The sequence below is a fragment of the Bombus vosnesenskii genome, unplaced genomic scaffold (assembly GCF_011952255.1).
Source record: "Bombus vosnesenskii isolate JDL3184/JDL3185 unplaced genomic scaffold, Bvos_JDL3184-5_v1.1 scf7180000014442, whole genome shotgun sequence".
In the NCBI taxonomy this organism is placed as follows: Eukaryota; Metazoa; Arthropoda; class Insecta; order Hymenoptera; family Apidae; genus Bombus; species Bombus vosnesenskii.
The window spans coordinates 616378-631086 of NW_022883452.1; the positions used below are offsets into that span (position 1 = coordinate 616378).

General features: G+C 37.9%; 2 protein-coding genes across 2 annotated transcripts in view; one reads left to right on the forward strand and one right to left on the reverse strand.

Annotated features, from left to right (window-relative positions):
* LOC117239853 (protein madd-4-like) overlaps nucleotides 1-11777 on the forward strand; it is a 258313-nt gene extending 246536 nt beyond the window's left edge. The window contains exons 11-25 of the mRNA XM_033505680.1: nucleotides 1144-1285; nucleotides 1487-1580; nucleotides 4152-4543; nucleotides 5279-5408; nucleotides 6140-6350; nucleotides 6787-7097; nucleotides 7189-7316; nucleotides 7379-7546; nucleotides 7657-7826; nucleotides 8013-8108; nucleotides 8282-9326; nucleotides 9411-9493; nucleotides 9569-9955; nucleotides 10164-10317; nucleotides 10418-11777. Coding sequence (XP_033361571.1) covers nucleotides 1144-1285; nucleotides 1487-1580; nucleotides 4152-4543; nucleotides 5279-5408; nucleotides 6140-6350; nucleotides 6787-7097; nucleotides 7189-7316; nucleotides 7379-7546; nucleotides 7657-7826; nucleotides 8013-8108; nucleotides 8282-9326; nucleotides 9411-9493; nucleotides 9569-9955; nucleotides 10164-10317; nucleotides 10418-10518 — 3612 coding nt within the window. The 3' untranslated portion in view covers nucleotides 10519-11777. The remainder of the gene's footprint in view (nucleotides 1-1143; nucleotides 1286-1486; nucleotides 1581-4151; nucleotides 4544-5278; nucleotides 5409-6139; nucleotides 6351-6786; nucleotides 7098-7188; nucleotides 7317-7378; nucleotides 7547-7656; nucleotides 7827-8012; nucleotides 8109-8281; nucleotides 9327-9410; nucleotides 9494-9568; nucleotides 9956-10163; nucleotides 10318-10417) is intronic.
* A 952-nt stretch (nucleotides 11778-12729) lies between these two features.
* LOC117239865 (hydroxylysine kinase) lies at nucleotides 12730-14423 on the reverse strand. The gene has a single exon (XM_033505700.1). It carries the CDS (start codon nucleotides 13970-13972, stop codon nucleotides 12890-12892), a length of 1083 nt encoding a protein of 360 aa, XP_033361591.1. The 5' UTR covers nucleotides 13973-14423; the 3' UTR covers nucleotides 12730-12889.
* Between the last annotated feature and the right edge of the window lie 286 nt (nucleotides 14424-14709).

Below are 14709 nucleotides of genomic sequence, written 5' to 3' on the forward strand. Positions count from 1 at the left end.
TTCCGGATTTACAACACGCTGAGAGGAAATTTGTTCGATATTTCTGCATGTCACGTCGCGTGTACGTGAGACCCACACATTCAGCGTATAATGAAGCAAGAAATTCGTTTCTCGAAAGTTGAAAAATGTTTTGCAGCGTATCGTCGATGCTTAATATCTTCTTTGAAACTTTATCTCTAAAAAAGTGGAATGAAATAAATCTGTACTTGAAAGATGAACTAATTTAAATCCATGTTTTTAAGTCAAGTTATATAGACATTTTATTATCTATTTTCATTATGTCACAAATGAAGGAACTTTATATAACGATATGAAGAATATATATGTATTATACATCTTATTTCTCAATAACAATTTTATTCTAAGCAAATTGTTTCAAATATTAAATATTATTTAGTTACAAATTCGAGGAGATAGTTTCGGGGAATTGTCTTCTGAAAGGTTATACTTCCAGTGAAAAGCAGATCAGTTACAGAAACAGTAAATATATCGTGACAAAGATTGCCATCCATCATAGGCCATCATATAGAAAGATATTCTTGAAAAGTATCTTAACTCGTTTTTTCTTCTGCCCCTTAACATTCTGTGGCAGACCTCACCCCGATAACGATCTTCGAGGAGTCGTTCCAGAAGAACCTTTTAAATTGTTTGAACGTTAAAATGGAACTTTGCAAATACCAGTTAGTATACGAAATTAGATTCCACAGTGGCGTCACGAAACTTTATTGTTCCTTCGCCCTGCCTTTCCTTCGTATTCTCCCCTATTTCTATGGACTTTATCCTGCCCCGACTTCGGTATTATCTCGCTTCGTATCCTCTTCTTGTTGTGAAAACCGTGTTCCAACTAAAGCTGCTCACAGTTGCCAAAATAAAAAGTTAAAAACGAAACGGTGTGTAAAACGGGACTTGGTGTTTGCATAAACTTTTCCAAATACTTCATATTCACGATCCTCCAATCTCATCGATCCAACCAGATTCATAATTTCCTATACTTTCATCTGTTATTCAAGTGTACATTCCGTTCATGAGAATAAATGATCAGATTATTAATCTATTATTAATCTAAACTAATAGCCACTGGCCTCGTTTCGGAACGATTCGCTGGCAACGTGAAAACTTATTTTTCCTCGATGTGATCGATAGTGTTCGACGACATGCGGTACCGGTGTCAGGACAAGGACAATCGAGTGCAGAGATGCCGTTGGTTCGATCTCAAAGGACTGCGACCCTACCGAGCGACCGCACACTGAGCAAGAGTGTAAAACAAATATCCCCTGCCCGATATGTAAGTTTTATAAGTTACATTCCTATGCACCGCTACAATCGTTCTTCGTGTCATTTGGAATGTGTTTATCGGTAGAATCCTTTCTGATTTGTCGCGTGCACGATTCGAAACGATTCTCTACGACCTCGAATCTCGTCGATGGTCGTCGATTCGGATGAATTGGTAAAAAAATATTTTATGATCGGTGAATTTTCATTTCAGATGGCGAGGAAATGACGCAGCCACTGATGCAACCGTACCCGCCTCCGCCAGTGTCAGAAAAATTGATCGATCAGCCGATACCCTCAGAATCAACGTAAGTAACTTCTCTGAAAATTGATAAAGATATACGCGCGGATATATATAAATCGATATGGTAATATGTATTCAGCCGGCCGAGGCGGACTCGGAGCTAGATATTTACAATATTACTACACACGTCGTGCAATCGTAGAGCTTCTCGTTGCGCTGTTCCTTCCCCCTTTTGATCAAAATAACAAAACTCGTATATAGAAAGTCTTAGATAGAAAGTCTTCCTTCTTAAAAGCATTCATTTCTTGACGTCAATTGATCTGTCCTGACAGATATACGATCTACTTTGCCTGTGGCTGGTTGTATCTGAGGTATCCCATTACTGTGTCTCTTTCTATTCTCTATCACTTTAACTCTTTCACTTCTGTGTTCTCTTCCCTTACTTTCTCTTTTTCTTCTAACTTCGTCGATTCCCTTCTCTCTAGCATCCACTCACCCACTTTCTTTTCTATTTGTTTCCTTGGTTTCTCTTTCTTTGTTCTTCTTAAGTTTTTCTTAACTCCTTCCCTTTCGCTATCCCATCCCAATAGCTTGCCTCTTGCCTTTTGCTTCTTGTCTCTTGCTTCTTGCTTCTTGCTTCTTGCTTCTTGCTCCTTACTTCTTGCTTCTTGCTCCCGAGAAAGAGCAAAGCAAACCGACGTTCTCCTGTTTCTGCTTAATGTTTCTCTGTTCCTCCTTGTTAATCACCATCGCCACCGTCAGTACCCTCTTCTCCTTCCCCGCGTGCTCTACCATCTCTCGTAGATTCTTCGCACGCTTTTGTAACTCACCGCAAAGCTGCAAAATCTAAAAACGCTTCTCCTTTTTCAACGAAATCAGGGTTAAGCGAGTTTTAGAAGCATTTGACATTCTCGCCCTCTTACCAGCCTCCACGATGACTTACCACCGAACGCTTCACATCCTTTCTCCACCCTCTTCCCCGTTTTGTTTATTAACCATTTCCCTCAACCAACTTTAGGCTAGACGAATCCTCTTCCAGATTCGTTTCTTCTTCTTCTTATTCGTCGTCTTCTTTTTCTTCTTCTTCTTTTTCTTCTTCTTCTTCTTCTTCCTCTTCTTCTTTTAGCGTGTAGTGTTTTCTTTTTTTTTGTTTATCTTAGCATTGCGTAGGCGCGTCAGCGAGAATATCGCTTTACGGCAAATGCAAACAGGAAAAACGACACCTGTCGCGTTCGTGTAACGTAATACACTTTCAGCGTTTCTTTATTTTATTATATTTTTTTCACCCTGCTTCCACGGTAAAATAAAAATCTCCGTTGCTCGTGGAAAATAATAGTAACCAACGCAACGCGACAGGCCTGTTTTCCGCTGACGCGCAACAGTTTTCCAACTTAAATATCTCTTCTTTGCTTGAAATTCCGGAAGCTTAATCTCCCTGTTTCTTAGCTAACTTTTTCCTGGCTGTTGCTCCTAATGCATTTATGCAGATTACGAGATTTACCGTGATTTAATTAGCGCATAACGCGAATGCCGTAGAACAAGCATTAGCATAGACTAACGACGATGATATTACGTAGATTGTTACGTTTGTTCCTTTGCCCCCTACAACGATGTCTTTTTCTCGTTTTTCAGCCCACGTTATACCACTGTAACTTTGTAGGCTTAGCATGCATTATTTAGATCGTAGAGCTGCCCTCCTTCTCTCATTTTCTGGCTCGGTACTTGTCGGACCAATTTTACACGAGCTTTCGCCGGATTCCATCCTCAGAACAAAAATCGCATCTCCCGTCAGAGAGAAATACATTAGTCGATTCATTTTTAATGGAATTTATTAAAAACAAGCTTTAATTTGTAATTCGTTAAAAAACAATTATATAAAGATTACTAGAGTAGGAGCACACTTTGATTTGTAATTAGTCGCTGTTTGCAAAAGATAAAAGGATATTGCCACCTTCTATGATATTATTCTTCGATATTATTCCTAGTTTTTCGTAACGCTGTATTTGTTCCGCGAACTGATATCGCCGATACACGAAAGCAAATTGAAAACGTTGTCAGCTAGAAGTCATTGATTAATGGACGAAAGTAGGTACTCGCGGATAAGTTCGAATGGGTGGCTCGATTCAATAGCGTTGAATAGGGAGGAGGGAAATGGAAGGCGCGGTTTTAAACGTAATCCTGGAATAACCGGCAGTTATTTATCTGACCTAATCGATGACAGGACAGATGTATGGGTCGCTCTATGTACTACGAATATATAGTCGGGAAACCAATAAATTCTGCAGGAATAAAGAAGGGAACCAAAATATCCGAACGCGCACAAAGACACCATTTTTAATATATTCGAAATTCCTTCGAAGTTTGCCTGTTTGACCACTAAAATTAGGAATCGACGTTTTTCTTCTATCGTTCTTATAAAAGATATCGAATATATTCCTTCCACCATGTCAAATCGTACACTGATTTAAATCTGGAATCTTTACGAAATTTAATATGTCAAATTGCCTGATTCGAAAATAGAATTTCGTTTAGAAGTTACGAGCTTCATTTCGAAAACCTCGAACGGACTGTAAAAAGAAGGATACCTCTTCGGACACCATATCGAACTTATATCGTTAAACGAATGATCCTCCAGATTCATCGCGAAAGAATGGTCACCGTGTTCCGTCACATGTGGCGAAGGAGTCAGGCATCGAGAGGTCCGTTGCAAGATATACCTCGAGTTCAGTCGAACAGTGGCCGATCTTCCGGATCGACAGTGTTCAGGACCGAAGCCGCTCGAGAAGGAGAAATGCATGATGGGACCATGTAACCTGATCGAGAACAGCCTAACCTATGGCATCGATACTGTCGGTGATAGCGGATATGCCGAGCCAAGCCTAACTGACACCTATAGATCATCTGCAGGAAGTTCCAGCGGAAGTGGTTACGACGCTGGGATCAAGGTCGCTCCAGGAAGCGACGTGCAGACTACTTACTCGTGGAAGGAAGCTGGTTACACTCCTTGCAGCGCCACTTGTCTCGGAGGTAAAGGATATTCCGTTCTATAACTTGTTTCGTAACAGTGAAAATTAAACGCGTGCAAACGCTAAGGCGTGTGGTAGATGTTGTAAAGGAATTTTGCGAATTGCACCAAGCAAAAGTGGGACGAGTCTCAGCGAGGCTTGAAATTTAACGGAGCAACAGAATGGAAATGGAATGCAAATTCACAGAGGAAACAAGAAACTTCAAAAGCGGCGTGACGAGTACGTTTCTTGATCGTCACGCATTGCACTCGCAAAGAGACTGTATTCGAAAACTCTGATGTTTCTTCGTCGAAGAGAATGTATGAAGTAACGTTTAAATGTTATTGCTAATTCAAGCGTAGCATTTCCACGCAGCTTATGCCGATGCTTGGAAAATCCTTTTAATCGAATTATCTATCTTTCGTTCTATAAATACTATATTTAAGCGACTCTAATCAGCCGCAAACGTAAGTCAAGGAATTATCGGGGATCAGATCAGTAAGGATTAACGGTATGAATCTAGGTTCGTTCCGCATAGAGCGCTTAATTAGCCGGGATAATTCGACGCGATTGTACAATCAGCGGTGCTCGACGACGAGTTAGCCGATTGAATCGCATCGAACCGATAGATTAAAGTCGACTCGTTCCACGCCGGAACACAAATGTTCTCTCTCTCTCTCTCTCTCTCCTTCTCTTTCTACTGACCATCAGTTCTGCTAATTTTACCTTACTTTTTCATCGTGCAATAATATTTCAGGTTCTCAAGAACTGATAGTGAATTGCGTGCGAGACGACACTGGGAAGACCGTCATGCCATTTCTCTGCACCGCCGACACCAAACCGGAAGTTAGGATAAGGGTTTGCAACGATCATCCTTGTCCTCCCAGGTAACACGTCAAAAAACAAATTCATAATCAAAAGTAACTTTTTCGCACTAGAAAGCCATTCCTTAATTTTTATATTATTTATAAATATTGCTGTATTAAACATGAAAATGAATGAAATCTTAATTCTACAGTTCTGATCTATTAGGTCGTCCAATAAGTTTGTGCTGTTCATTTTTCCGTCATGTAGATGCTTTAAAGCATCAGTCAGTTCCACTGTTATTTCTTTTATTTTTAATATCAATGTACATTTGACTTTGGAATATTCAAGACTTTAGACATCCGATGTACGAATAAACTTTCTGTTTTATCTGATCATAATCATAGTCATTTTGTCCTTGTCTATTTAAAAAATGTAACTGATCTTCAAAATTAAAATCGTTTTTGAATATTATATAATATTATATAGTATTTCCTTTTTAAAAAGGTCGCCTCACATTTCGCTTATAATTCTTTAATACGTAAGGATCAAAACGCTCGCTATTCATAAGTGTTTTTCTCTCAGATATCTTCTCTAGACTGACTGCGATCTTAGAAGATTGATATGTTATCGCTTATCGTTCTCTATAAATCATTACATCATCAACGTTCTTCTATATGAAATGAAACACAGTATAAAGAATATGTGGACGCATTGCGTCACAAATTCATTGGACGATTTAATAAGAACAACTTAATTTAGGTATTATTCTATTCGCAATTAGCCGGTCATTACGATCGATCTTTGTCCACAGATGGAACTTCAGCGAATTTTCACCGTGCATGAGCCCGTGCGGGATCGGTATACAAACACGTGACGTCACATGTATACACGAGGTGATACGCGGCACAGGTAAGATGGTCCCTGTGCCAAGCCACATGTGCCCGCAGCCACCACCAGCGGATAGACAATACTGTAACGTATGGGATTGCCCAGTTAAATGGAGTACAGGCAAATGGAGCAAGGTACTTTACCTCTGTTCAGTGAATTAAATGATATGATCACCTCGATCGGGACCCGAATTCACGGAGCTCCTCGATTGAATCATTTAAATGTTAATTCTATTAAAATTCAGCTCCACGAATTTAGCCGAAAATGCTATTATAACCGTTTGAACTGACCGATTACAATTACTACATTGTGGATATTTATGTATCCATAAGACATTTCAAAATACAAAAATACACAGGATACACAAAATATACGATACTATAAAATATCTAAAGTTTAGTACTCTGTATAATATTCAGTATACGTTCCATCGTTTTAATTACATTTATAGTTTAACAACTACTTGCTCGTGATTAAGTGGAATTTAATTCGATATCAGAGACAGTAATAAGAATTAGAATAAGAATTATTCTTGAAAAAAGGATTAAAGATAGTGAATGGTGATTTCAGTGCTCGAAAACCTGTGGAGGAGGTGTAAAAAAACGCAAAGTGACCTGCGAGCAAATAATGGCCCAGGGGCGTAAACAGAGTCGAGAGGACCGTGAATGCCCGTCTCAAAAACCATCCACGGAGAAACCTTGCAACACTAGAGCTTGTCATGATATGGATGCAGGCTCCCTGCCTATAATTACCAGTCAAAATACGACATACAATCAAACGGATTTGAACGCGAAGGTAGATTTGAAAATCGGCGGTGTCGCGAAGGTTTTCCAAGGCACATCTTCCATCAAGATTCGTTGTCCGGTTAGAAAATTTGATAAGTGAGTTTCTACCGTAATTCAATAAAAAGATAACATAATCTAATAAAGACGCACCTACATAACATTGATATCAAAATTGAAACATTTTTAGAGCACAGATCGCATGGACCAAAGATAATAAAGAGCTGAGAAAATCGAGGAAATACAAGATTAGTAGGAAGGGCGCATTGAAAATTAATGATATAACATCCTCTGACGCTGGCGTTTATGCGTGTATAGGTAAATAGCTGAATCAATAAAATTGTAAAAAGCAAAGCATAACGTTGATTCTTGTGTTACAGCGGGAAATTCTCACGCGGAAACGCACCTGATTGTAAAATTTCGTTCGAAAGAACAGATCAGCAGCGAAGAATATTTACGATTGAGCAATTCCGTCCATCGACAACGAAACGCTAATTTGGACTCGGCACCAGCTAATTCAGGAGAAAGTCTCTACACTGATCGAGCAGGTACGAATTATTTATTTATAACGATTTGCATCCTGATTTGTTAATTAACAGTTCCATCCTGTACATTGTATCCTGAAGATTTTGAATAATTTAAATCGATCTTCTAATAGCTGCGTATGGAAACCGATTTGTTCCCATCGACAGTGAAGATCTAAGTCATGAACGAGCGGTGCCTAGCAAACCGACAAGAAAGCCACATCAAAAAAAACAAAAAACTAGCCCAACACCACCAGACTCCACGATGATACACAAGGAACACACTGTAACTTCGTTGAACCAGGTAAAGACTTCGGAGAGGAGATTTAAATTGAACTTCTCTTCTATTACCTATTATATTATATTACTTTCCTAATTTATAAATAACCGCATGATAAATTAATTTCTCGTCGATGATTCTTTATCCTTATGCTTCCTATACATGGAATAACTTTATATGGTGGTGGATATTTATGGTCTAATATATCAGCCAGGATACCACGAATCCGTGGAATCGACTGCACCCTCCAGTTCAAGTGCCTCTACTCTCGTGCCGCACTTAACTTACTTTATATCGACATTAAAGGTGAGACGATGTGGGCGACTGTAAAATCAGGATTAGTATACTTTCTGGAACCATCTTCTTTGTTTTTACCTAACAAAATTATATTTTTCGTTTAAAATCACGCCGTTATGTTCTCAACGGTTTTCTAGATACATTAATGTGTCACATAAAATCTGTAATGAATATTCCAATAGGAATATTGGCCGTTTCAAAGTGAGAGCTCTGTGGAAAGAGCTCACAGAACAGCTCCAGTGACGTTCATCGATGACGTAAGAAAAGAAGTAGTTGCAACAAAGCGTACTATGCCTGAGAGGAATCCTGGTTTGAGATACCAAGATGTGGAAGACAACTTGGACACCCTATACCGTAATACCGCTATCCCAGACGAGACTTTTGGGCCAGATGAAGAAAGGATATTCATCGACGTTGATCCATATGATTTAGACGAGTCTATGTTTGGATTGCGGCACAGCGATCCAGTGAAAATCACTCCTGTTGTGAGCAAAGGTGACTCACAACAGTCAGTTGTCGCACCTACGAAGTCTGGTATAGATTATATCGAAGAATCTCTAAAAAACGTCAAAAGACAATGGCACGATACATCTGAAGTTAAGAATCATTGGAGTTCTACACCTAAAGATCAAAATAAAGAATCTGTAAACTTGGTGACTCGCTCGGACAACATTGGTTTGGAGGTATACTATATTCCAGACTCAAAGCACAGCACACATAAGTTCGGGGAATCTCATGATAAAGAGATCGATCGAAAAAATGATGACAGTTCTGAAGATGAAAGTTTTTCTCCTACGATATCGCTTAAAGAAACAGACTTAGTTTCAAAAAAGCCAAACACTGACGACGAGAAGACAGAAATTTCGAATATGACAACAGATTACGGGGACATTTTTGAGGAAGAAATGAAGAAACGGAAAGTCTACGTTGAGAATGACACGGTTAACGATGGCATTCAAGCAGCAACAACGAGAGATTTGGAAGATGATTTGATTGAGCTGGCATTAACGGAAGATCGGGGATCTGAGGAAATGGAAAAGAATATCAAAAACTTGTCACGGAATCGAGAAGATCGTAACAATTCGTCGGAGGATACGACGGATTTTCAAGAACATTCGACTAGTGAAGAAATACAGAAAACGAACAAATCTTTGGATATTGCAACTAGCACCTTTGCTGGACCAAATACCACCGTCGATTCTACGATCACGTCTCTTGGTATTTTAGGTAAATAAAATTTATTTCTCTAAAATAATAAAATAATGGTATACAAATTGTACTGTTTTTATTTCAAATATATAAAATGTACAGATACTACAGAGGATCTGGTTTTCGAATGGGTAACGACAGATTGGTCAAAGTGCTCCCAAACCTGTGGAGGAAGTGGATTTCAGGTAACTTGGAAAAGCCGATTCTTAACCAGGAAATAAATTATAAACATTAAATTGCAATTTCTTTTTTGCACCAAGATGCGAGGAGCCCAGTGTACAGTTCGCGCAGCGAGACCGATTGGGAACACAACTCGTACACCACCTCGAACAGTCATAGGGGCGACATTATGCGAAGACGCTGGACATCCGGTGCCTCAAAAAGTCAGACCATGCGGGTTTGGTAAATGCCCACAATGGCACATGACCGAGTGGACTCCGTGTGAAACATCCAGGTGCTTTAATTGGAAAACTGCGATGCAGAGACGCGATGTCACTTGTCGTTTGGTCGACGATATGGAAAATGGACAACAAAATATTACATTACTTGATCCTAACAAATGTGACGATACTACTAGACCTCTTCAGAGACAAGAGTGTTATAATGACGCCTGCAAAGGTGTCTGGAGAGTTGGAGAGTGGTCTGAGGTATTAAATATTAATTATCATTCATTTGTTTAATATATAATAATAGTATAATAACCTATATATATATATATATATATATATATATATATATATATATATATATATATATATATATATATATATTATATACATATATGTATATATATATATATATATATGTATATAATATTGATGGTTTAGAATTGATGATTTCATTATTTATTCATAGTGTACAGCGTCATGCGAAGAAGATGGTATCAAGTACAGAATCTTACAGTGTGTTTGGTATGGCACAAAGAAACCAGCCGGTAATGCATGCAGAGACATTCCACGGCCTCCTGTCATGAAAACCTGTAGAGGTCCACCATGTCCTCAAACACCTGGTAAAATATACTTAAAAACCTAGGATTCGCCTATGGATAAATCGTATAATAATAAATATAAATAACTACTGTTTTCTTTTTTTTTTTTTTTTTTTTTCAGATGACTGCAAAGACCATTCACAACTATGTAGCAGAGTGAAGACAATGAATATGTGCAGGGTGCCCCTTTATCAGAAGCAGTGCTGTCAATCATGTCGCTAGACTCAAATAATCGATAGCAATTGTTGATATGAAAAGAAATGCTCTAGGTAAAAATTGATGTAATGAGAGGTGCGCGCGAGGAGAATGTCAGTCGTGGCAACAAATCGAAGGTTAATCTTCGCAAGCGTTTGTCAAAACGCTCCCTGAAACGCTTGTCTGCTGAAAGAATGTAAGAATAAAAGATTACATTTGAATCTACGAACATAGACAGACAGCTGCAAAATATGTAAGACATATTGAAGAAACGGTATCGACCAAATTTACTTCCGCTGATAAATGTTCCCCATCCTTTCTCCGTGCCCTAGGGCAAATCGTGTTCGCGTCTGAACACCAGATTCTTGTTGCGCCCACTAAGAATCTAATTCCTAATTGTGTGCTAATTAAAGCTATAATTTTCGGACGTGTATCACGTGTAGTTTGGCACGACTCCTAATTGCGCACGCTCATACCCCTCGGAAGAACGAAGGAATCTCGGCATTCGTCCAAAAAGTTAAGAAATTATATTGTTAAAGTTCAATAAAAGCGGAGTACTAGGGAAGATAATAGTATCCTGGAAAGAGCTACTACGACGTGACGTGTCGTTGTCGTGAAACGGTACGTCGTCAAAAAATTCGTCTATCATTGATGTTACGAAAGACGAGCTTTATAAAGCTGTTCAAATTTTAGATGGAAATGTTACATATGGGTGGGGAGGGGTGAACGGAAATAGTAATCTCGATTGCACTGTAAAGGGTAGCACAAAAAGATTAATTCTTCGAGGCTTTATTTTTTTACATGTACTCGTATTTCTTCGATAACGCACGATCGATCTCTGTCTCGGTTCAACGTTTCGAAAACGCGCGCGGTTCTCGTCATCATCATTTTTATCGAAGACTGAGAAAATGCTACATATTTCTTCTATATTAATTTCGTAAAGTTCACCATTCTCATCGGACGTTAGCGAGAATCGAGGAATTCATTTCCATTTCTTACACCCCAAAGAGTCTTCACACACATTCCGCTGTACCCTTCCGAATAGAGGTGTGTTACACGCGTTTTGTTAATGTTTTAACACAGGAGTATATTTATTACAACGTTACTTCTAGGTTCGACGATACACGATATAAATTATTAAATGGGAGATGTTAAGTTAACGAATGATGAAGTATAAAAGTTACTAACGACATAAGTTATAAATGAATTATTATGCGCCTATAAGCGCCCCGCGAGGCGTACGTAAGCCAATAGATTCTAAGCAATAAAATATATAGGTACTGTAATATACTATTTTGTTAATAACCTCTGGCGAAAATTCGTTAACATGACGTTCCACTGTTACATCCAAACGGCTCAAAAGAAACTTACATTTATGTCTCCGATCGCTCGATTGTAAAGATGGTCGCATTTACTTGTGTAATTAGATCACGATAATCTGGTTTTTGCAATTTCTTTAATTCTTTTTTATTCGATACGTATAAATTCTTAGCGAAGATATGATTCAATTCGTTCCTCGTATCAAACAATTCGATACTATTCCTTTTTTAAAATAATTTTGTGTTTACTTTAACTTTGATTCCTACGATATTGTGAACAGATTTTCGCTATCAACGAATTTGCCTCAACACAGCTAGACAGTTTGCCAAAACGAACTGATGTTAATGAAATGAGATATAAATAAATTAGTATATTATTGAAATCGAGATAAAAAATATAATATATATATGTGTGTGTGTAATATATAATATAATATATATATTACATAATATATATATATATATAATTATATAATATATATATAATATATATAATATTTATATTATATATATATATTACAAGCTACATAAGTAATATGAAAGCACACGTGAATAAAAATGATTTCACCACCTTAAGCGCAGATATAAGTGTATTATGCAAAATAGAAATATATTGTCCTGCAGTATATTTATAAATAAATTCTGTACATTGCCGATATATTTCGATGGATATTCAGTTAGGATTTAAGTCCACGGTAATTGCTATTCGATCCAATTAATCACGAGAAGTATGCGTTTCTTTAATATTATCTACCAATAACACTCGATTTCGCATAAATTGATTTCTAATACCTGAATTTTTGTATATACCACGATCTAGTTATGTAAAGTGATTCCACGCTATTATACGAAGAGCATTATTATTCATTATATCTATGTAAATATGTAACTGCCTAAATACGAATAAAACCAGAGGATATATCACTGCACAATATCTTACTTCATTTCTTAATGAATTCAATATTCTATTGTGATATAAAGTTCTGTTTATTGCTTATTCTATAATTGACAATAGATTTAAAAGAACACAGTAATTATGGCCAACAAATTGACAGTCACAGTAGATTAAACAATAGAATTCAGTTCATCAGGCCCCAGTTTCGAAGAACTTCGTCCTCTGGAAGAGGCCAAAGTTTCTTCAACAAAGCCCATCCCGATTTCTGCGTGGTAAGCAGATATTCGTTTTGCGGATCGTGAAGATGACTGTAAGCGCCCATAACCAAACTCTGACAAATTCTCGCGCAAACAGTAACTTTCAAAATCTTCTTCTCGATATCTGTCAGCTTCCTAAATTCCTGGTAACCTTCGATGACGTGTTTACCCATCGCCACGTCGCCAGCTTGCAAAATCATGTAACACAGTGCGATAGCTAACTCGAAAATGAGACATGTCCAGTGCGCATCACCAAAATCGATCACGGCAGCTATTTCTCTGCCATTGCAATCCATTACGAAATTCTGTTCGTTCAAGTCGCCATGAATTATACCATGCTGGAGCTTCGATTTGACCAGAAGCACATCCTTCTCGAAGACTCGTATCACCTGATGCGCCAACTCCCTTTCAAATACATTCTTCAGAGCATAAGTAAATTGACGTAACTTTGGCACAGAATTCAACATCCACAAAGTCTTGTGGCCGACGAAAGCTGGATGGACGAAGTTTATCAGAGCATTAGTAAGTTTAGCCGTGAAATTGCCTACGTTTCGGAACAATTCTTTGGTAATTGGAATACGGCACAACAGTTCGCCAGGCTGATAAATCAACAGCCTCACGGCATACTTGTCAGTGCATTCATCGACATTGAACGTGACCACAGCATAATATAGTCCATTTATATTTTTTACCGGCACAGGGCAGTTAATACCTTGTTGGTTTAGAAATATCAACATTTCAGTTTGTGCGTCAATCACATGTGTTTTCTGCGAATCCAAAGAGTTGATAATTTTCAAAGTATAGCCATGATGACTGATAGTCGTAATATGAGAATTCGTATACGATTCTTCACAAATTACATGATAGTTTCTGTCATCATACCCATTTAATTCGATTATACTCGATGTTTTCAAACCGTAAAGTTCTTCCAAGAGCCGCACCGCTATTTGATTGTTGCTTGGTGGACGAATCTGTTGACCCGGCATTAGTATGTCAGCACTGTTCTCCATTATCACTTTAAATCCTAAAAACTTTTTAAACAGAATATATATTAAAAACTTTACCTTCCATGAATTAGGTACAGAATGAAAAATGAAGACGAAATAAGTTTCTTATAGACAGCCGTTGAAAATATTATTCTAAATTTATGAATAGCGATTGTTATTTTCTATTTAATTGCCGCGTTTGCTTGAACGTGACAATACGAAACGGATAACGTTAACTAGCGTTTAAAGCAACTGGCAATAAGTTCCACTTTCGGCTAACCTGCTATGTGCGGGAATACTGGCACGGGAGAAATTCTTCGATTGACAAAATGATGATTCTTCGATTGACAAAAATGATGATTCTTCGGTTGACAAAATGATGATTACTAACTGACAGACTGACGGATGTAACCTCTTCGGTTAACAGATGGTAATTAACTCTTCGATAGAAAAAAATGATAACTAACTCTCCGGTAGACGAATGGTAATTATTCGGTTGAAGAACGGTAATTAATTATTATTGACTTCTATGAGTCGCTACATTTATTTATATCTATCGGAGATGAAAAAACGTCGGGATCGTTCTTTTGAAAACGTTTGCGAAGATCCTGAACGTTTGTTCAAACTGCCGACTTTGTTTACAGCTTTAAAGTGCCTTGACATCGTTATAAAAACATAGTTAGGTAAATATAAAAACAGTTAGATAAATTTTTCGCAAAATATAGCTTTTAGCGGCGTTAACTGCCTTTCACCTCAAATAC

What these genes read in the sequence shown, in the direction of transcription:
- LOC117239865 (XM_033505700.1), bottom strand. Translation starts at nt 13,972, where the DNA reads ATGGAGAACAGTGCTGACATACTAATGCCGGGTCAACAGATTCGTCCA.